Below are 23,978 nucleotides of genomic sequence, written 5' to 3'. Positions count from 1 at the left end.
AGCCTGAAAAAATATCAATTCCATCCCCCAATTGTGAGGTGTATATTTAGAACAGAAAATAAGATAGATACCTCTAAACTATTTTAAAAATAAATGATCTTTTTTTTTTTTTTTTTTTCCCTCCATATCTTGGTTTGCATTAAACCAACAGATCTAGCAATATGTTGTCTTCTCTGCAAGGATACTCCAGATCAGGAAAAAAACTTCCAGTATCAAGAAGGCATTATTTTCTCCTTCTTTAATTCATAATACATACAAAATCATAGGAAAGGGAGTAACAGACACTTGGTAGAAGGAAAAAAAAAAAAAACAACGTTCATATAATTAAAATTATTTGAAGTATTTAGGAGTTTATAGGCTCAGTTGCACTGGTTTTTTAATTAAGCTTGCTGTGTAACACTAATTACTTCTAAGAGCTGGGAGAGTTTAGTGCTATAGAAAGTGACCTTTCAGACCAAATCTGATTTAAGAGTACAGGTTGCAGCAAATTGACTAATATTATACTATCACGTTATGTTAGGAATTTGTTATTAGCTAGGACAAAATGTACTCCTGGATGTGTATTTTCACAGCTCTGAGTTTGATTTTGTGCTCTGCAACAAATTTTAAATAATGAGACTGTTAACCAGAACAATGTTCTGTTGTGGGGCAGCAGAACAAGCAGGAGAAAAATCCTTAGGAAAATGAAATGTGAGCACACTGAGGAGTAAAGTTCTTTGGATCTTCAGTTGTATGTATTGAAAGTTCCTGATTAAATAAGGGCAAGCTAAAAACATCTTGCAATTCTCTCTGAACACGTATGTGATAGTGCAAGGGAAAATTACTCTAACTTTTTTGCATTTAATTTAAGATTACAGCTATAAGAGTCCAGTGACCTTTCAAATAAGGTAAAAAACAAGATGCATTAGTGGAATAAAATTATAAATTTTACCTTTTTATAAAATCAATATATGCTAATGGAAAAAGGGGTTTTGGCATTTAAAAAACCATCAAGAAAACAGCATTCAAAAAATTGTATAAATTATTCCCAATTCAAATACTGTAAGATTAGGTTAATGCATAAGAACTTTGGCCCTTAATTTTGTTGGCAGCAGCATTGAATATTAAAATTAATATTTTAAAGATAATTATTGGACTTCATTTCTCATTCTAGATGTGTCTGCAGACTAAAAACAAAACATCCCTCTCTTCAGTCCTAAGAAAGGTAAAGAATATAAACAACACTTTTCAAAAAGCATTTAAGACTAAAAATAAACTCAAGTAAACACTGTAGACAGTTTACAGACTCAACTATTTCCTAGTAAAGCAATTTTTGTGAAAATAAAATATCTAATCATAAAGAAACATTAATACAGTATTTGCACAATATAGCTGATCAATTTGTGATATTTTATTACTAAAAGTTCCTTAAATTTCACTTTTATCTTTACATTATTGTATTTGAGTGGCTTGACTATTAAAGCAGATAAATTATGTTACAAAATGGTAATCAGGAAAAAACATGCTTTAAGGCTGTCCTGGGCAAAACACGACCTCAGGAAAAGGTCTCTCCCTCTTGGGAACAGGAGAAAGTCAGTGCCTTAACTCATAATCAAATCTACTACATCACCTCAGAGTGCAAAATGCCTTAAAATACATCAAAAGCCCAAAGCACAGATGAGGTTGTGACCCTTTTCATTACATAATTGCAGAACAGACTGGCAATTCCTTGCAAACCAATTGCACCATGTATATAAACTCTAATTTGAATTGCACTTCCATCACTGTGAAACTGATTAAAGTCACATTTAACTTGAGCAGAGCTGTGTGCTGTGATTTTACACACAAACTGCATTCACTAGTAGGAATTTCTTAGATGTCTTCTTATGTTCCCCAAATTCCATGCAAGTAAAAGTCCATGCATTAACTTTAGATCATTGTTGCACTGACTGCAAAACATGTCTTAATATTTTATCATTTGAATTATTCACTTCCTAGTGTCCTAGTCTTAAAATAGATTACTTCTTCCCTACAGCTCAAATTGCATTCACCAGTCACAGTGTTTGTAGAGCTTCCAAACACCAAGAAATAGGGAATGAGAGGGAAAGCTTGCACATTCCAATATTCAGCAAAAAGACTGAGTATCTTTCAGAAATGCAGAATTACACTCTAACTTTTTTGAGTTCATTTGGTTGACAGATGTTGAACTAAGAAACTATTAGAAATTATCAGGCTCATTGGCCATCATCGCACTAAGGGGGGACATATTTTTCCATGGTAAAAGTAAAGTCCTACTGCAAGTCATTTCCCAAATGTGCACTGAAAATGTTAGTAGGAGTTAAAATACTGACTCCTCTCTTATCTGAACCCTTTCCAAGCCCATAGCATATTTTGAAGCCAGGGGCAGTTGTTACAGCACTTCCACTATAGGAAATCATCAGAGAAAGTCAAGTACAGTGAGGTACAGATGAACTCCAGCATCAGTTCAGCAGGATGATGGGGTGGTACAAAGCAAGCAGAAAACAAGCAAATTGGATTATGTGCTTGGTGAACCTGCCTGTAGATAAACTTCACAGCCTTCCCTGAGCTGTTTGATGAGCCTTCAGCAGGCAAAGTTCATATTCTCTTTAGTGCTGGCAATCTCCCTCAAGCCTGAAGAATGATATTTGCTCTGGATAACCACTTGCTTAAATGAAACACATTCACATGTTTGTTTGAGAAGGTACCATCTCCCAACTGCTAAGCAATTAAAAGTTGCTTACCTGTCTCTGGGAATTGGCACAATACTTCCATTACAAGTGCACAGCAAAGAAGTAACAAGGGTTTTAAAAGTAATTACTAAGTTACCGTCGTACCTTGCTGTGCATTAACCTCATCAGCCTCTTAGGGGTAGTTTTAGGCACATGACACCACAACAAGAAAACTCCCCTGCCTCTTTAATTTATCTCCTCTCATCTCTAATCTGATAATAGTAAAATAACCCCCATCAATCAGGCATGATACAGCAATAAGTAACTGGTGTCTAGCTAATGTGATTTTTCTACATCACTAAGTTCTAAATGGGGAGAAAAATCTTCTGCCAGCCCACAAGTGGAGAAAACAGAATATGGTAGTTCAACATGTGGATTGATTCTACACATTTTTAAACAATTTATCAATTGATGTATGTTGTGCTGTCAAGGAGTAATCTAAATTATGTTTGTTATTCATGGTTGGAACTGTCACTTATAATTCTGCACCCTGTTCTTACAAAAAAAGATTTAGGGCCAGCAAAATTATTTTTCCCCTCAAATATTGTGGACTTTTCCCTTTTGAAACAAGTATTAGACTTGTTCAAATCTCTGTGTTCCAGTAAAAGGAAAAAGCCAATATCCAATAGCAAAAGAAAAGAAAGCAAACAGGAAACTTCTCCTTTGATGAAGATTGCTGGAAAAAGCAGCACAATTTACTAAGTTTTGTTAATAAGTTCCAAGAAAATATTCATGCTCTATAGCATTCCCTGATATATCAAATTGTGGTTTGATTTCCTCTCCCTACTTTGTTTGGCATATTTTATTATATTGGACTCTAAAAAGTAGAGGTTACTAGAGAGCAGGGATGGAATAGCTCTGCTTCAGTGCAAAACCAAACTAAATACAGACAATTCTTTCTGGGTATGGGCAAGAGCCCCACTCAGATTTCTGAAATTTGTTCTTTTTACCTTGAAAAAATAGAGATGGGATTAATTATTTTTAGGTTTTTAATTTAATTATGTGAAGTATTTAAGAATATGACAATGATTTTTATTATTTTCTTAACTTTAAACTTGCAACAAACCAACCCCAAACTCTTCTGTGCTCTCCAGATTATCTTCTTGGCTATAGTCCAAATCAGGAGAATCAAGAGACTAGGGGAAAGTACTAAGAGAATTGGGAAAGATTGGTCAAACTGTTATGCTTCCAACAGAATCCTGTGATTTTTCAGAGCATCAGAGTACATCAATGTATCATGGAAACAGCATGCAGATCATGAGAATCTAATGGACTGGGGGAAGGACAGAAAGTACAGCAAATGATAGGGAGAAAATTTTCTTACAGAAGTAATCACTTTTCCTTTGGTTTCTTGAAAAAAATCATACATATGATATGAATAAAGGACACCTGTCTTGGATAATTTTTTGGTGGAAGGAAATGGCAGAATTTCAATAAAAAATCTCCTACCAGCATCAAAATGGATTCAGAAATTTCTGAGTTCAGATTAGTCCAAAATTTAGGTCATGAAATATGCTAGTTATTCCAGTCAAAATAGACAGTTTAGTTGCATGGTTGCACAGTCCTCCTAGGACACTTTATTGCATGGATTTTTTTTTAGGGCAAGAGAAAAGTGTGGGAGATTTTGACAATTGATGTTGTCCCTCCTGAAGCAAAATGTCTCTTGAAAGAGTTTGTTCCTTCTCCTTCAGAATCCAGATGATAAACATCACTCATGTTTACTCTTCTGGACTGTTCCCTATCATCCACTCCTTGTTATCATTGGCAAAGGTCTCAAGAACTTCTTTAAAAAAAGGTTTGTATTCAGTCTGGGCATGTGAACACTTTAAAGCAGCATCTCTAGAAACCTGCCGAATGTAGCCCCATATAAATTATTTCTAGTGCAGTAATTTAATCATGAATAGTATAGAGCATTGGCATTTTACAGTGATAAGAATCCATTTAAGATGTAAGCTAAAACATTGAGAAGATTGATCAAACTGCCATGTAAAAACTGTAACTTTGTGCCATTATGTGGGACTGACATTTTTATATACACAGGAAGAAAAGTCATATCCATTCCTCCTTGCCAAATAAATACTTTGCAAATATTTCATATTGATTTCAGTACATTAACCCCAGAATGAATTTTAGAAACCAATTTTTTTAGCCTAATTTGTCAGGCTGCACTTGTAATTTGTATGTGCCCTGGACCAGTGGTTCTATTGTTTTAGAAAGCTGAAAAATCTACACAGGTGAATTCTGTTGCATACATCCTATAGTAGAAAAAAAAGGACAATCTTTGAAGTAACCAAAAAATAAAATCATCAATTCATTGCGTTGTTTTTTTCATGCTAGTCTTACTCTGAAAATGAAAATGTTATAAGAGTTTTATTTGTAGAATATCACACCCTTACTAAATGTCTCAGATGAGAAGAAACTGCCAGAGAAACATAAAAGACAAATTATTAAATACCTGTTCTCCTGGTTTGTGTGGATGGCAATCCTTTGTCATAAACTGTTCAGCTAAAGATTCCACCTGATACCAAGAAAAAAGTGGATTAGATTATGGATTAGAACAATTTGCAAGCTACTTGGACTTTCTCCTTTTTTTTTTTTAGAAATGTTTTTCTTTAGACCAATAGCAGAATCTGGAAAAAAAAAAATGGTTTTTTTTCATCTGAAGTTCAATTAATGATCATAATAGCTGAAATAGCAATTAGCAGTTTTGAGAGGAAGACAAAGCATGAGAAACATAGAGCAGTGTCTTTCCACAAAGCAAAAAGTTTTTCATTACCTCAAGTCCATCTAATTCTTGAACATCTAACTATAATCTAACTATTCCATTATTTTTCACCTGAATATGCAGCTCTTATGTGAAAGAACACCAAGCTCTATCCTACATTTGTCTTGTTCCTACAAAAGTGAAAATCCCTTTTCGTTCTTAAAATGTTACTATATTGTGTTTCAGGGTAAAAGTATAAATTTTCATCTTTCTTGTTAAAAGAACTTAGGTTTCCCCCTAAACTGAAAGAAAAAAAAAAACAAAAACAAAAACCAACCTTCAGAACATTCTTTAATACTTCCATAAAAGATATAAGTCTACACCATTTAAAATGCAAAATATTAACTGCATGGCAACTTCTCTAGATTCCAGTTTTCAATTAGTCTTTTTATTAGCTTACTGCAAGGTTGCACTACAAGTCCATCACAAGAGTAAAATCCTTTCCCACTTCAATCTGCTTTGTTGACTGCTACAGACCATTGCAAAGAAGCCAAGGAATGCAAAGCAATTAAAGTGTTTAATTTTTCTATTTAAATTAGCTTAAGAAAACAGCTTTGGATATAATTACCTTATTATTTTACCTTCAGTTTCTAAGGCACAGCCTTTGAAAGAGGAAAAAGCCTTGTATTAAATCACATTCTGAATGCCCTATCACGAAGTCAAGGAAATTCAAATAGAAAGCTTCAGATTCCTATGAACCTCCAATATGAACACCTCAGTAGACTTATACAAGGACAATGACCATGTCCAAATATACCCAAACTACAGGGTAGCATTGCAAATTCAAATGCAAAATACTCCACTCCTAGTATCTACTAAGATGTCTGTCCTGAGTGAGTAATTTCTTGCTCTTGTGAGTTCAATATAACATTCATGGCATTTTGTCTCATTCCTTTTGTTCATGTCAGATGAAATAGCCATCAGAACAATGGATATTCATAACACTAAACTACTGTAGACTGAGGTCACATTCCTTACACACCACAGCCTCAAGCACTGTGAGGGCCAGGCTGCTTTTATTTGAATATCTGAAAGGTTGGACCATACTTCTGTATAGTCAAGAATATTTAACTTGCTAAGTAGAAAAACATTTCATGATCTACAGAAGATAGTTAGAAATAAGTACTAACAAAAAACCCTTTTTCTGTCATTATCTTTCCAGTGTATCTTCTTGCTACAGCTTTTGTTTCAATTAACTGCCTGATCTGCAGCAAACACCAGCTAAGTGCCCTCAGTTTCATTCTGTTTTTTAAAGTCCTGCCCAGCAGCTGATCCTCTGTCTGAGCTGCAGCTCACCAGCAAAACCCTGCTTTCAGCTTTTCTACCCCAACAGTGCCTCAGGGCTCTCCCCTAACATGCTTTACACCCCTCCTGGTACCTCTCTGAGTGCACACACGGTTATATTCATCTATCACAAGAGTGTAAAAACAATGTTCTTGGGAGGATACAGGTGCTACAGGAGGAGTCTTGCTGCTACTGTCAGTTATCGAGCATTGTAACATCTTGCTGCTAAAAGCTCAGAAAAATAAATATGTGAGGTGTCATTTGGCAAAGAAATAGCATTGAAATCTTGATCTACATTCATATTGTGATACCTGACCAAACTGAAAATGGGATAATAGAACCTGGTAGGGCTTGCCTGACAGAAACTTTGCAATTCCTGAACTCGCTGCTGCAGCAATCTGCAGGGGAATTGGAGGGATGCTGTAGGCTTAAGGTAGAAAGATACAGCACTTCCAGTGTGGGAAAATAAGGTCCTAAGGACAGGGCAGAAGGCAATCTATCCTAATGAATTACAGCTGTACTGATTGCTGAGGAGTGGAAACAGCCTTGCCTGCCCAATGAGGATGGGGGTTATAAAACAGTGGGGCAGCTGGTCACAAGTTACAGCTTGAGGTCTAGGGTCTGCTGCAATTTGGGATGGAGTCTGCTGTGAGGAAGAAGGGATGTGTGGTCATGCAAGGGACAGACAATGTAAGGTGTCTGGGTAAGGGACAGGTTGGGGTTAGCCAGTGATGTAGAAGGAAGAAAGAAACTTGCAGAGGGAAGGAGTCAGTGCTATGTGGACCTGCCTGTGAGGAAAGGAGTCAGAGTTGCCTGAATGAAGGTGTGTCAGGTTTTTAATAAAGGACTGGTGATGGTACCAGTCCAGTTTGTCTTGATGCAATTACTACATTTAAGAATGAGTCACCTATAAGAAGGTCACATCATCAAAGCAGGTTTTATCATTAAATGCTTCTTTTGTCACAGCTCCTTTTTTGTCTTTAACCAGGTGTTACAACAGTCCTTTAATTTTTGCAGTTCTGAAAAGAGAAGGTAATATTAAGTCTTTAAAGTTAAATAAAAAAGGTGTAGGACCAAGTTTCCTAGCTCAAAACCAAATTGAAAACAAAACAAAAAACTTTACACAAAAACATGGAGGCTGTTCTCTTGTAACAAATCATTTGAATAAAAATAATTTCCTGTAGCCTGTTAATTTTTGTATGAAATTAATATTTGAAAGCAGAGCTGTAACAAATAATGCATCAGCTATTATCTGTCACTATTTGACAATTTTTTTTTGCTTAATTTTAGTCTAAAATGTTTCCTTCATGTATCATCAAAAGCATTTTGGATGTGAAGCTGAGATTCCACAGTCAGTAATTAACAGCTTGTAGTGGTTTCCCTGCCCCACCTGTGAGGCTGGATAGGTATGAGATGCATGGAGCTTTAACAAACAGAAGTATCAAGGAACTAGTCTGGTTTCTAACATCTGATGCCACAGGAATATCTCAGAATGAGAGGTTTTAGCCAAAATAACCCACAGGTTCCCCTCCTACTATTATTTAGCATTCAGGAGAGTACTTGAAGTTTCTGCAGTAGTAAACCATTTGCAGAGAAATTGGCTTGATCAAGTAGCTGTGGAAAAGAGGAAAATAACTATGTATTTGAGATCTAAGCTGGGACAATGAAGTAAGTTCTCAGCTTTCCTTGAGAGGCAATTAGATAAGAACTACATGTATCAAAGTTCTTTATTGTAACCTATCCTTCAATGAATATAAGCCTCACTGTATATCAAATAAGACTATATTAATTCCAATGCTTTACATAGCATAGGGACACCTTTCAATATCTTTTAAAGGAAGTATAAGCAGCACTGAATCTCTTGTCCCTCACCAGCCTAGAAAAGTGTTTTGTTTAGTCCTTAGGAGGAGGGTAAAATCTGCTTGCCCAGTCTTCTCATGGGGACACTCCCTTGTGCCTAATAACCCACAACAAGAAATGGTACAACTTATCCTCTATAAATTACATTTAACTTTATAGCAGTCATTACTGTCTTTTCTAATCCATACTAAATTATTTTTCCACCTCCTCTAGGAGATGTCTAAAGCCTCACCTCTTGCAGGCTAGATTTCCCAACGCAAAGCTGCCATGACCTCTTGCTGTTTCCTGTGGGCTTGATGTGGGGAAAACAATCTGCTAGCAAAAGGCAATAATTGCTTTTTCCACATGGCTTGTGGAGCCTTTAGATATTAGGTCAGAAAAAAAAAAAACAAACCCAACTGCTTCCCCATGTGTATTTAGTTAGAAATACCAAGATAAAATGCTGTTTGTACATAAGTGAGTAGGACTGCTCCCTCAGGAAGGGCAAGGTGACCTCTGGGGGAAACTAAACATGGTGGTCTGTCTCACCTGATGTGGCCATACCCCTCAGTGGGCAGGGGAGAAAAACAGACTTGACCAGCCTTTGGTGAACCACAATGGCTATTCCCCTCAGCAGGGAGAGGAGAAAAGCAGGCCTGACCAGCCATTGGGGAGCCGCCATGGCCATTCCCCTCAGGGGAGAAAAGCGATGTGGGGAGCCCCTGTGGCCATTCCCTTCAGCAGGCAGGGAGAAAGGCAGAGCTGACCGGCCATCTGGGCACCCCCAGGGCCACAGTGCATAGCCAAGGCCACCCCAGCCAGGAGCATCACGAGGCCATAGCCCAGTCCCTCAGAAGAGCAGGGCCTGGCCCAGGCTGGGCTCAAAATGGAGCCGGCGTGTGAAGGCCCCAGGTGAGGCTCTTCAGGGCCCTCAACACCTTCAGGCCTTTAGAATTATTTCCTAAGGCCCTGTTCCCTGCCAGGTGTGCTTGTTCCATTGCATTTTATCTGTGGGTTCCTTTTTATATATATATATATATATATGCTACAAGTGGTACAGGTGCTGTTGAACCCCTATGTGCAGTCTTAATATTGGTGGGTAGCTTTGAGATGAAGTTTTTTTCCTACAAGCTGCTTTATCTACTCTTTCTTCAAATGTGATTTTGCAATGTGTTTTATCATTATGACTATCACAACTTTTTCAGTATATCCGTCTTCAATTCTGTGAGTATGTGGAAAGTAGTTGTGAAAGTGTAACTTTGAATTTGTCTTTGCAGTGCCTTAAGTATCTGATTGCTTCAACAGGAGGTGCTAGCTTAGTTCTCCAAAACAAGGTAAATTTCCTGGTGTTAAACACATTTTGTGGCAACTGAAATACACTACTTTTGTAGGTTTTCTGCATTTTGAAGAACTTAAGGTTGACATTTGCCATTTGTGCTTATTTTCACTTAAGTAATATTTGAAATCAGAGGTATGTTTTTTGGTTTGATTTAGTTTCATCTTTTTTTCCTCTGGGTTTTTTAGGTGGTGTTGATTTGTTTGTGTGTTGTTTTGTCTTTTTAAAAATTCTTTTTATTTAATTTCTCTACAGGAATTTAGTCATTGGAATATATTGTTTCACTTCTGGTAATGCTACTGCTATCATTAAGAAGTTGTTTATAATGACAGAAGAAACCTATTTCTAGGCAATAAAATAATCACCAGAGGATTATATATATGGTCTTTGAAATAAGATGCCTATGTTACTTTTGTAGCTAGAAAAGCTCATTAAAACCTGTCTCTTATTTAAGAAATATACTCACCTGCTCCATTAGACAAATAGTATGTTTTTCTCTTCAATGGCTTTGAAAGCTGAATTATGAAAAGTGTTGAAGAAGCAATGACAAAGACTGATGCATTTGTGCCTTTAGGACTAAAGTCACATGGAGCTCTCAGGTTTAATTCCTGATTAAGGTTCAGAAACAGATTGGAGACATGCTAAAAAGCTTTGAACAGGACTCAGAGACAAGTACATGCAAAGCTTTTTAGGCTATATCCCAGTATGGTTTAACTCTGGCATTTCTGTGTTGATTGCTGGGAGCTATAACCACATCTATACCCACAGTTTGAGCTGGATTAGCAGCTAAAATACTTACCAGGTGACTCACTCTATCTGCTGCAGAGCTGACCTACAGCTGAAGCTCGATTCCTTCAGCAATATCTAGGGGTTTACTGCTATTTGAATATTAGAGCAAAGGCTCTCACATGTGCTGTAGTTACATTTTTAGAGGGGTATGCTCCTCTCAGAGTGGGAGGGAAGGGCAGATGTCCCTGTTGTGATGATCAGAGATGGAGCATTGTTACAAACCTGCCTGACATGACTTTGTGTTTTGATTTTGTCCAATCAGCCTTGAATCAAAGGCCTCACAAAGACAGTCCCATTGGGAAAGAATGGGGTGTATGTAAGCATATTCCAAAGCTCCCTGTCAGAAGTCCTGCAGCTTTGTACTTTGGGTGATTTACACAGGCCTAAACCTAATCTTGTTCTGAACAGACAGCTTGGTTCCTCTCAAACTCTCAGCTTAAGCTACATAGTGTTTGCTCTGAGCAGTTCTGATTTCTGACTAAACCTGGATTGATGAAATCCAGTGGGAAATATCAGTGTAGAAGGCATAAAATATGTCACCAGCCCTGACAAATCACTCCCAGTTTATCCACTGAGGAGTTTGTCAAAATCCCTTGGAGAAAGCTTTTCAAAATGTTCTTATATTCTTGCTAGCTAGAGAAAATGTGGTGATAGCTACAGTAAAAGTAATTAGTGCCTTCAGGTAAGACATTATCTATCTGTCCCACAACGTGCAGGTTAGCTAATTATTCTCAGCTTCAAGGAATCCCATCAGCTTCAACTACAGGGGCTGGAGGGTGGGGTGGTGGTTGGGGCTCTTGGGTATAGCAATATGAAATGATAGAATAATTCACAAATGGCTGAGGATGTTGTTAAAACAATGGGAAATACTGGTGAAAAGGAGGTACAATTTGCACTTTATTAGAATGGTATCTTTTGCCTGTTATGTTATTAATGGGAAAGCTGCATATTCTGATTACACTGTTATAATTTCTTCTGTCCTTAACAAGAAAGAAAATGTTTCTTATAATTAAAGATTTACCTCAGGAAAAACATATTCCTTGGTATTGTGTGACCTAAGCAAATATCTGAGAATGAAGTTGTAATTGTGAAAGGAGGCAAAAGCTGCAGGAAAATGTGACTTTAATGATATTTATTTCACTACTAGATTTATGACAAACTTTTAGACCTTTTGAGAGTCATTGTGCTGCCTAAGTAATTCTTCTCACTGTATAAATATCATAAAGGTATATGGTGCAGGAAGGGTTCTACCTGGGATAGTAATTCTACAATTTCATTAACTTTACCCAAACACAAGTGGAATATTCATTAGTCTTTCCATGTTTTTGTGTATAAACTGCATGATCTTTTCCCCCAAAATCTCCTTCATACCCACATAAAGTATTACTGTTTTTTTTAAAGGCAAACTAGAGGTACAGAGTGCACAATATTTGTTATTGATTATTAGAGTAGAATTAAAGATTTGGTCAGGAACACAATCCCTCATGAGAACAAAGTCTGCCTGCTGTTAAATACCTAAAAGCTCAGAAACTGTATGTATAAATTGGTGGAATTGCTTAGTTTTTTAAGATGTGTGCAGATAAGGACCCAGTAAGTAGACTTGTGTTGATTTGCTTCATTAAGGAGTTTTAAAAGTGAGGATTCTCTAAACTTGCCATGTGAAAGCTTGATGGTATATCTTGGTTAGTAATTTCTGAACTAAGATGACTTAAACTTTGCTGTGCTTGAATTATAAATGAGAATACTTGAAATCCTAAGAACTTGTGAGAGTTGCATTAAATTATTTCATTAGACTTCTTTTTAGGTTACACTGCTTAGACTTGTAGCTAAAGTCAGATAATTAGAAAGAAAATGAAAAAAAAACAAAAACCATATTTGTTTTCCATGCTGACAATTCAAATTCCCACCGGGGAATCACATTTCCTTGCTGTTAGACTTGTCAAAGGAACCAGGCTAGAGTAGTGCCCTTTGCCAATATTTCTTAGTCTGCTCTTTCTTAGAGCAAGGTCTCGCCTCATGAATTTGTGATTGGAAAATTGGTCTCTTTCCATTATTACTGTTCTCTGGCTTGCTGATAATGCTGCTGACCAAACACATTTTTTGAACTTCTACATTATCTATAATAATATTCCTTTTATAACTTATGAGTATAATACATTATGGTTTTAGCTGTCAGTTTTATCTGTTTGTAGTTTTAAACTTCCTCATCCCAAGGAATTCTGCTTATTCATTATTTATCTGTATATATAACTTTCATAAATAGCTGTGAAGTGCTGAAGTTTCAGCCTTGATGGTGCTCTGAGGATGTCTGCAGGGAAGAGGAGGGTTTGAGTGATTAGCTGTCCTCTTTGGCTTCCCATGAAGCAGCTGTGAATTTTCGAATTTCTGTGGACCATACTGTGGGAGCTGCTGATTTGTGCATTAAGGACAAATATTTAAGGCAGGGGAAGAAAGGAATGGTCTTAGAAATAATAAAAATCCCTTAAAATCTAAGCTTGCTTTCTTTTAAACTTCTAAAATTTCAGCCTTAGCTTTGTGTGCTACTTTTCCTTTCCACCTTATTTTAAAATACTGTATAAACAAAAATTATTGGGAGACTTGAGAATTGTTAATACTATACTTCTACATTTTGTTTCTAATTGTCCTGAAGCAAACTGTTGCAAAAGAAATAAATTGTACAAGAAGAAAATCATAATTCTGATTAATCCTTAACCATTTGAGTTGTGCATGGTGTTTCCATTTGTTTCATTTTATGATGGAGTCATTAGTGAAAGCTGACTTGGATACAGTAAAGCAGTCAGAAAAGGACAGGAAGGCTAAGACAATAGTGTAAAACATTTTTTCATGCAAATACAGGCAATACAGAGTAATAGTAAAACTTGCAACAGTCTTTCTCTCTGAATTATTTTGTGTGATATTTTCATATTGCTTTTAGAGGTAACTTTTTCTGCTTTATGTACATCTGAATTATACTTGAGAAGCAAAGTGTTGTAATGTAGGCATGTTTATAGATATTTATAGGATCTAGGCCTTGGCTTTTGACAGGAAAGTAGCATTCAAATTATGAAGGAAGGAGCTCTAGCTGTGAAATGTGAAAAATAAGACTTGCAGAAATATTTTTTTTAAAGTTAAAATATAAAATGAAAGAGGTCTGTGATGGGAAGTCTTGGATCTCAAATGACCCATTTATCCCCATGTTAATGAATTATGTAAATTAGAAAAAGAGATTCAGCAATATATCTCAACTGGTCAAATTGAGCAAAATCAGACCTCCTGCACTTACCCAGGGTTTGGTAGTTAAGTCAGCATAAAAGAAAATAGTAACTTTGGAACAAAGGGGACTGATGGAATTACACGTGGTCACATGTAATTGCACTTAACCATAGCTAAGAGCTTTATCCAATATCATACACAAGATTCATCTGTGGGGTTAATCAGTGCTGCACAGGGTACAATGAATAAAGTATTAATGAAAACACCGAAGACTAATATGAAGTGCAAACAAATTGAGAGGGATATTAAACTTGTAATACTTTTAATAATTGGTATTGCAGGTAAAAAACATCTATAACAATGTCTTAACACACTGATTGCTTAGGGCTTTGTCATTGGAATTGTACTATCAAAAATTCTTATCTGTGGGGTAATTTTTTTTTAGATTAATGGTCTTGCACATGAATATACTTGACAATCTCTTGCCCTTATAATTCTTGTTTAATTTTGGTTCAGGACAGAAGCATACAGCTGTGTTCTATTGCTGTTCATCGTGCACATGTTTTTTACTGCTGTTGAAGAAATCTGTAAGTAATTATGTAGGAAAATATCTTGTTTGGGTAAGGATTTTTTAGACCTTTTTGGTACTATTTTAATGTGAAAATCTCGTCATTTTTTTCAACATATGAATTCTTTCAGTGAAGGCTAAACTGGGGAGAAAGGTGGTCAGAAATGCAACTTACTGGAGTGCCAAAAGAAGTCACTATTGCTTGTGCATGGTGTTAAAATTAAGGGAAGAATAATCAGTTGAATCACAGGAAATAATCTGTTTTCAGGATATTCTAGGATATTCATGGTTGTGTGTTCTCTTACAATATTCTCTAGCTCAGATCAAAAAGGAGAATGAGGTATTTTGAGGCAGAAACTCATCCCCTCTTTGAGGGGAAACTCTCAGGCTGTATTTGGGTTTTGTTGGGTGCTGCATGTTTTGCAGGACAGTGTTAATTAAAACACAATTAGAAACATCCATTTTGGTAAGTAGTTTGTGTGCTACTAGTTCACAGGCAGCATCACCAACATGTAAAGGTTTGGAGATTTATTTAATGCTTTATTTTTCCAAATGGAAGTCAAAATAAATTATGATGACCTGCTGATCTAATGTCCACATTTCATGGTTTCAGTGCATGTAGATAATGTTTTCCTCTGAGGGAACACAATGGAATTTGTGGCTGAGTGCTTGGTAAATTTTGAAAGGTTGGAAGCTACATGTGTAGGTCTAAAAAATTTGTTGAAAAAGGCCTTAGCAAGGAGAGCCATAAATTGTGGGAGGGGTAGAGGCTGCAGCTGTGTTATGAAACATTTAATAATGTCTGGAAGCAAAGCTGAACTAAATTTTGTTCATATTAAATTTGCATGTGTATAAGGTTTATCTTAAACAAAGTCTGCTTTTTTTAATTTGCTAAAGTTCCTTCTAGAGTGGTATGGATAGTGAGTAGGAGTACACCAAAGGATTAGCTCTGTGTTTTGCTGAATAATCTGAGCTGGTTCAAAAGAATGTGTGATCAGCAGGGACAGAATTTGAGGATAGGTAAAGGAATGGTGGTGGTTGGATGACAAAATTAGAGCCAAGGACTATTATATATATGGCTTTCGTGAAAAAAAAACCCAAACCCAACAAAACAGTTCATCAATAACCCTGTCATACAGCAACCTCAACATTCCTGTCGTTGCTTCTTGTGTTTTTTCTTGCTTCCTTGAAATTGCATTGCTAGAAGGTGTTCTAATTAAAGCAGGTACAATTTCTTTTGTACTGAAGGATAAAGGTTTAGGGGCATGAATCTGTGAAGGGTGTGTGTATATGGCTGCTAATACTCAATGTTGCCACATTCTAATTTGGGGAGAGGATGTGGGTGGGGAAGCGGGTGCAAGCAGAAGAGTTTAGTCCTTGCTTCAGCAGAATTAATGAATTAATTGAACATTAATATCCTGGAAGACTAGGTACTGTTTTGGTAGTAATTTGTCCAGAAGGCAAACAGAATGTACAGCTAGAGCTTTGCTTAAATGACCTTAGATTCTATGCTTGTTGACACTTCTTTCTGTGTTGCTGAAGCAAGATGTACCATTTTAGTTGTGCTCACTGGAGCCAGCTGAGTTCATTGGCATGTGCAGCAGGGTCTGTAATGGCAAGAGTGAATCCTTTAAAACTCAGGAGCTGAGCACACTGAAAGTGAGTCAAGTTGGTTCATTAGAGCCTCAGGACAGAGAGGTGGGAAGCAGGGCTTCTCCTTTCTTACAGAGCAAGAGGGAACTGCTGACAATGGAAGGCAAAATACTATAAAGATGAAGGCTTTTGGGTAAAAAACTTGCAAACTGAACAGTTTTGAACAGAAGACCCTTGTTTTGTGGACATGGGGCTGAAAAATTAAGCCACAAAAAAATTTCAGCTTGGAGGCTGGTGACAGAACAGTCCTTGCACTTGGAGCTACAGAAATAGCACAGAAGGGTTTACAAGCTGTTAGAGAAGCTGTTAGAGTAGCTCTATGTTGGTGTTATGCTGAGCTTTAAAAACAAATCTGCTTAATGCTTGTTTTGCTTGAACTGAAATTGGAGGAAAGACCTGTGGAGCAGGGTCTGCGTGACTCATGGAGCTTTCAGCTGGAAATTTAGTCACAATAAATTAATTACACAATTAAGTGGGGTGCTAACTACTGTAACTCGTGCTAGCTGGCAACAAAGGCTCAGTGCTTTCAAGAAAGCCAAGGATTATTATTCAAGGAGAAAGCTCTGAGTCTGGAAGAAAGCTACTAGTGAGGTCTGTCTGAAAGCTTAATCACTGGATTTAATATATAGCCACATGCTTCAAAATTATTTCAGTGAACTGCCTGGTCAGTTTTGAAGAAATATCTTCTTGTAGAACTGCAAATTAAGGGATGTCTTAATCTTTTAGTCAAATTATGAGTAGAGCAGATGAGCAAGAGTGTTCTTTTGAACTTTTGCATTAATTATTATGCTGAATGATAGATAAGATATTCACTAGAGGATGTAGACTCCTGCCAGTTCCAAGTTTGTATAAATTGAAACTTAATGACAGGGAATTGGGTTTTAAGTAATATTCATTAAGGTCATTAACTTCTCTGGGCACACACAAAATTGTAATCAGACATACCCTTGCCTCCAAATTCAAATCTGCAAGCCTAGAAACTATTTATCCCTCTATTCTGCCCCAAATACAGCCACAAACTTGAAGTTCCTAGGCTGTTAATGCAGAAATGAGATGAAATAGAGTTGTCCAGTTAGGTGATACATTTTTAAGACTGATAGGAATAGTGCTACTGAAATGCTGAGTTTGTGGGACTGAAGTATACAAGTATGTAGATCCAGCATTTATTCCTGTAGGCTTGGTTAACTGAGTGAAGGAGCTGAGTGAAATGTGACCTTGAGATGACTCCAAGTGCTTCATAAATGGCATAATTCTACTCAAAGGAGTTCAGATAACAATTACTTGTCATCTGGCTTTTAAAGTAAGTTTTTGCTCACTGGACTTTGCAGACAGAGGCATAGAAGACAGAACCAAGAATAGGGGAAAAAAATGAAATGTGGTGCTGGGAACTGCTAAATGAGCTCCAAAGCCAAGTCTGCCAACAGGTTCTGTTATTTTGAGAGGCTAACCAAATTATGTAAAAACGAACATGAGGCATGATTCTATTATGAATGTATATGTTAAGATTCAGGAATCCTCAGAAAGCAGTATAGTCTGAAACTGATTGCACCTCTTCCAAAGTAATTCTGCCTGATTTCCATGGTTTTATCCCAACAGAAGAGTGGAATACTGTCCAAGTTTAGGACAAATTTGGGGAAAAAAGAGCTCCAAAGGGCCCCCCCCCTTTTCTTTTTTACAATTCCTTCCTTCAATGAGCTCAGAAAGAATTGTTCTTGTGGTGAAAATGGAAAAAAACTTTTTATTAACAAAAATACAAAAGAAACACTCCCCCAACCCAAACCCAGATGAGACGAACCCAGCCGGTCCTCGCCGGGGAGAGTGGCAGAGCCTCCCAAGCCGACCTCCAGCAGCGGCCCCCGAAGTCCAGATCCTTGTCCTCCGGAGTCGGTGCAAATCCCTGGAGCAGGGAGAAGGGAGAGAGGGGGAGGGGCAGCCGGGAGCAGGCCCAAAGCAAGCCCAAGACAAGCTAAAGCGAGCCCAAGACAAGCAAAAGCAAACCCAAGACAAGCCAACACGGGGGCACAGACAAAACAGCTGGGGGAAAAGGGAAAAAACGGCCAAAGAAGCCAGGGGAGGGGGTCACAGCTGAGCAGACGGCAGAGAGCAAGACACAGCCCACAACCGAAGCGCAGCAAGAGAGAGAGAGACGGAAAACACCAGCCTAGATAAAACCATCCGAGGGAGGGACCGGCAGCTGCACGGGGGAAGCAAGGAGAGGAGCCAGTCCAAACATCAGCCCATAACATTCCACCCCTTATCCCACATCGTGATCATTGACACACGATTGGGATACACACTCACTAAACACGATATGGAAATTTCCTGACTTGCTTAAACCTTCAATACTTACACATTTCTTTCTATTCATAGAATCTAGTATACAATGGTGGCAACACTCAACAATAACATTTGTCTATACTTCATCCTATAGTCAGATCTCCCTGAGGTACACAGCAGGTTGTTCCATCCTTCTGCATTATCCACCAAGTACATCCTGGTCCTTGAGCAAAGGCAATCCCACGAATGGGTTTGCCTGTACTCGAGGCAGGATGAATCCATACTGTCTTTCCTAGCAACCCTCTAACATGGGCCACTGGGACTTTATCTCCATCTATCACATTAAGGCCTTCAGACTGGGCGGGACCTGCTCGGTTGGTGGAACCTCGAGTGTTGACTAACCAAGTGGCTTTTGCCAGGTGCTGCTCCCAGTTTTTTAAAGATCCCCCACCCAATGCCTTTAATGTGGTCTTCAACAATCCATTGTACCTCTCCACTTTACCTGCAGCTGGTGCATGGTAAGGGATATGGTACACCCACTCAATACCATGTTCCCTAGCCCAGGTGTCAACAAGCTTATTTTTAAAATGCGTCCCATTGTCTGACTCAATTCTCTCAGGGGTACCATGCCTCCAAAGGACCTGCTTTTCCAGGCCCAGGATGGTGTTGCGGGCAGTAGCATGGGACACAGGGTAAGTCTCCAACCACCCAGTGGTGGCTTCCACCATGGTCAGCACATAACGTTTTCCCTGGCGGGTCTGAGGCAGTGTGATGTAATCAATCTGCCAGGCCTCTCCATACTTGTATTTGGACCACCGTCCACCATACCAGAGGGGTTTTACCCGCTTGGCCTGCTTGATGGCAGCGCAAGTGTCACAGTCATGAATGACTTGGGTAATGCTGTCCATGGTAAGATCCACCCCTCGGTCTCGTGCCCACTTATAGGTGGCATCCCTACCCTGATGGCCTGAGGCATCATGGGCCCATCGAGCCAGGAACAACTCTCCCTTATGTTCCCAATCTAAGTCTATCTTTGAGACCTCTATCTGTGCAGCCTGATCTACCTGCTTGTTGTGCCTGTGTTCTTCATTAGCCCGACTCTTGGGAACATGGGCATCCACATGACGGACTTTCACGGGGAGCTTCTCCACCCGAGTGGCAATGTCTTTCCACTCATCAGCAGCCCAGATTGGTTTTCCTCTACGTTGCCAGTCAGCCTTTTTCCACCTTTCCAGCCAACCCCACAGAGCATTGGCTACCATCCACGAATCAGTGTAAAGGTAGAGCTTTGGCCATTTCTCTCTCTCAGCAATGTCCAAGGCCAGCTGAACAGCTTTGAGTTCCGCAAATTGACTCGATCCACCTTCTCCTTCGGTAGCTTGTGCAACCTGTCGTGTGGGGCTCCATACGGCAGCTTTCCACTTCCGGTTCATCCCCACAATGCGGCAGGAACCGTCGGTGAAAAGGGCGTAGCGTGTTTCATCTGCTGGCAGCTGGTTGTACGGTGGAGCTTCTTCAGCCCGGGTCACTTGCTCCTGCTCCTCTTCATCAGAGAGACCAAAATCTTCACCTTCTGGCCAGTTTGTAATTATCTCTAAAATCCCAGGGCGATTTGGGTTACCAATACGGGCGCGCTGCGTGATGAGGGCAATCCACTTGCTCCATGTGGCGTCAGTGGCATGGTGAGTAGAGGGAACCTTTCCTTTAAACATCCACCCCAGCACTGGCAGTCGAGGTGCCAGGCGAAGTTGTGCTTCTGTGCCAATCACCTCTGAGGCAGCTTGAACTCCTTCATAGGCAGCCAAGATTTCCTTCTCTGTAGGAGTGTAGTTGGCTTCGGACCCTCTGTAGCTTCTGCTCCAGAATCCCAGGGGTCGGCCTCGGGTCTCACCAGGCACCTTCTGCCACAGGCTCCAAGACAAACCATGGCTCCCAGCTGCTGAGTAAAGTACGTTCTTCACATCTGGTCCCCTCCTGACTGGGCCAAGGGCTACTGCATGGGCAATCTCCTGTTTAATCTGAGCAAAGGCTTGCTGCTGTTCAGGGCCCCAGTGGAAATCATTCTTCTTGCGTGTAATAAGGTAAAGAGGGCTCACAATCTGGCTGTACTCAGGAATGTGCATTCTCCAAAAACCGATGGCACCTAGAAAAGCTTGTGTCTCCTTTTTATTAGTAGGTGGGGACATAGCTGTAATCTTGTTAATAACATCAGTAGGAATCTGACGCCGTCCATCTTGCCATTTCACTCCCAGGAACTGAATCTCTCGAGCAGGTCCTTTAACTTTACTCTTCTTGATGGCGAAGCCGGCTTCCAGGAGAATTTGAATAATTTTTTCTCCTTTCTCAAACACTTCCGCTGCTGTGTTTCCCCATACGATGATATCATCAATATATTGTAGATGTTCCGGAGCTTCACCCTTTTCCAGTGCAGCCTGGATCAGTCCATGACAGATGGTAGGACTGTGCTTCCACCCCTGGGGTAGTCGGTTCCAGGTGTACTGCACGCCCCTCCAGGTGAAAGCAAATTGAGGCCTGCATTCTGCTGCCAAAGGAATGGAGAAAAATGCATTTGCAATGTCAATGGTGGCATACCACCTTGCTGCCTTGGACTCTAGCTCGTACTGGAGTTCCAGCATGTCTGGCACGGCAGCGCTCAGCGGTGGAGTCACTTCATTCAATGCCCGATAGTCCACAGTCAGTCTCCATTCCCCATCAGATTTACGCACAGGCCAAATGGGGCTGTTAAAGGGTGAGTGGGTTTTACTGACCACCCCTTGGCTTTCCAGCTCTCGGATCATCTTATGAATAGGAATCACGGCATCTCTCGTTGTTCTGTACTGCCGACGGTGCACTATTGAAGTGGCAATTGGTACTTGTTGTTCTTCTCCCTGCAGAAGTCCTACTGTAATTGGATTCTCAGATAGTCCAGGCAAGGTGTTCAATTGCCGGATGCGCTCTGCCATCACAGTTGCAATTCCAAATGCCCATCTTAGTCCCTTTGGGTCCTTAAAATATCCACTCCGAAGGTAATCTATGCCCAAAATACATGGGGCCTCTGGACCAGTCGCAATAAAATGTTTCTTCCAATCCTTTCCAGTTAAACTTACTTCCGCTTCCACCAGGGTGAAGTCCTGCGATCCACCTGTCACACCAGCAATTGAAACAGATTCTGCTCCTACGTGTCTTGATGGAAGTATCGTACACTGTGCACCTGTGTCCACTAAAGCTTTATATTTCCGTGGTTTCGAAGTGCCAGGCCATCGAATCCACACGGTCCAAAAAACACGGTTCTCCCTTGCCTCCCCCTGGCTAGAGGCAGGGCCCCTCTAAGCCTGTTGCTCCTTCTTTTCTGAGGCATACATCTTAGAAGTTCCCTCAAGAGGGTCAGACATGTCATTATCAGTATCACATTCGGCACTTTGGCTGCGAGAAACAGGAGCGGCTTTCTTTTTGGAAATTTTTTCTTCCTTCAAATCCCGCACTCGTTGTGCCAGAACAGCAGTAGGCTTCCCATCCCATCTTCTCATGTTCTCTCCAGAATCTCGCAAGAAGAACCACAACTCAGCTCGGGGAGTGTACCCTCTCTCCCAACTGGGGTAACGTCTGCGTTGGATATCAGGGTTTCTAATCTGTACAGCTGAAATTTGGAGGAGGTCCTCCTTAATCTCCTCCCTGAGTCTCCGATGATTTTTCTCTATTTTATCTTCTAAGTTTTGCAAGCGTGTTTCCACAGCTGCAATCCTAGCATGAGTCGGGCCATGTACTGCATCCGCATATGCACGAAGCTTCTTTGCCATATCGAGTACTGTCTCATACACCTCATCTCTCTTCATTATTGCTAGGGCAGACGCATATTCAGGTGGCCCAAGCCGCACGAGCTTTCTCCACATCACCGGTGTGCATGGTACCAGGTCTGGATTTCTAGTTGTTACATCATCCGAAAAAATAATTTCTGTTACTGCCATTTCCCTGAGGCGTTGGACCCCCTGCTCTATGGTTTTCCATCGGGTCTGCTGAACATATAAGTCATCTGCACACAGATATCTTTGTGCCACACTATCCAGGACCCGTTCCCAGAGACTTTGAGGGTTAGCCCCTCTCATCACGCCCTGGTCGATAACAGGATCATGAGACAGAGACCCCAAATGTCTCGCCTCAGAGCCATCCAAAACTGTGGCCTCACCTGCCGCATCCCAGAGACGAACCAGCCAGCTGATAATAGATTCATCAGGTCTCCGGGTGTAATCTTTTCTTAATCCACGAAGATCCTTCAGGGAAAAAGACTCATTATTGGTCTCTGCTCTCCCACCAGTTGTCTTGACTCCTAATTTTACATCAGGAGGTGTCGAGGGTCCCTCTCCAGCATCATCATCATCATCATCCTCCACCGGCCGATCGGTCTTCTTGGTGCGTTTCCCACTTCTTGTACTGGTAGCCACAGCCATTGGTTGGGGCTTATTCTCCAGTTTAGTTGCTGGGTTTTGGCCTAGGGTGTTGGCAACAACCTGCGTAACTGGGATAGGAGACAATTTATCTCCCTGTTCCCTCTCCTCTGTCTCCTGCTCTATAGTGCCTAGCAGGGTGCGATATGCATGTGCTAGGGCCCAGCTCACTGTAATAATCCTTTTCTCTTTAGAACCATCCTGGCACTTCCCTTTTAAGTAGCTTGCAACCTCGATTGGATCCTGAATCTTTTCAGTTGGGAATTCCCAGATTATGGGGTCAGAAAATTCCTTTAAAATCTGGCCCATTTTCTCCCATTTGCCATTCCACTCAAGATTCCTCCTGCTGAGCTTGACTCCTAAATCAGGAGTCTTCCCAGCCCCTTTAGAAATCTCAGCCTTCATTCTATATAGACTGTAAATGGTGCAACAAAGACTTACTAAATTAATTACCATAAAGATGATTTCCTTAATACTCAAGGAGATCAGGGAGATCTGAATGTTTTCTAATAAAGATGTAACCGATTCAGAGGAGAGGAAAGGAAATAAAGGCAGGAAATCTTCTTTGCCTGCTTCTCCTCTAATAAATAACACAAACCATGATTTATACATTCCTGAAGCAGATTCCAACATTCTCATAAATCTCCTGTAAGCCATTGCAACCAAGCCTAGCCCGATGAGCATTTTCGTCAATATTCCTTTCATACAAAAACTACGCATCAAAGACAACACCGGAGCTATCTCCGGATGAGTAAACAGACCCATTGACCACAAAGGCATCAAAACATCAAAGAAACCTAACGAGCCGACATACAAACAGGTCCCCACCACGAAAGACATTATGGATTTAAGAAACTTAGCCATGCCGACAGCTGAAACCAACATAGTATTAGATAAAAGTTTTTTCCACTTTTTTCTGGTGCTGATAACGCCAAGGTCGCGGGTTCGATCCCCGTACGGGCCACCAAAAAGTATGTCCAAGTTTAGGACAAATTTGGGGAAAAAAGAGCTCCAAAGGGCCCCCCCCCCCCCCCCCCCCTTTTCTTTTTTACAATTCCTTCCTTCAATGAGCTCAGAAAGAATT

General features: G+C 39.9%; 1 protein-coding gene and 1 long non-coding RNA gene across 3 annotated transcripts in view; both read left to right on the top strand.

The window, feature by feature from the left end:
* The first annotated feature begins 7,410 nt into the window (after positions 1 to 7,410).
* The window catches only part of TFPI (tissue factor pathway inhibitor), a 211,269-nt gene continuing 194,701 nt past the window's right edge, over positions 7,411 to 23,978 (top strand). Inside the window, exon 1 of the mRNA XM_079310718.1 lies at positions 7,411 to 7,467. Coding sequence (XP_079166844.1) covers positions 7,466 to 7,467 — 2 coding nt within the window. The 5' untranslated portion in view covers positions 7,411 to 7,465. The remainder of the gene's footprint in view (positions 7,468 to 23,978) is intronic.
* Positions 9,892 to 23,978, top strand: part of LOC306804328 — a 92,889-nt gene continuing 78,802 nt past the window's right edge. The window contains exon 1 of one of the 2 annotated variants that reach the window (XR_013774856.1): positions 9,892 to 9,950. This is a non-coding gene — a long non-coding RNA (uncharacterized lncRNA). The remainder of the gene's footprint in view (positions 9,951 to 23,978) is intronic. The other variant, XR_013774855.1, reaches the window with a different exon arrangement.

Source organism: Erithacus rubecula, assembly GCF_903797595.1.
Source record: "Erithacus rubecula genome assembly, chromosome: 8".
In the NCBI taxonomy this organism is placed as follows: Eukaryota; Metazoa; Chordata; class Aves; order Passeriformes; family Muscicapidae; genus Erithacus; species Erithacus rubecula.
Note: the sequence above shows the minus strand (reverse complement) of the source record. Positions and strands in the feature narration are given on the sequence as shown.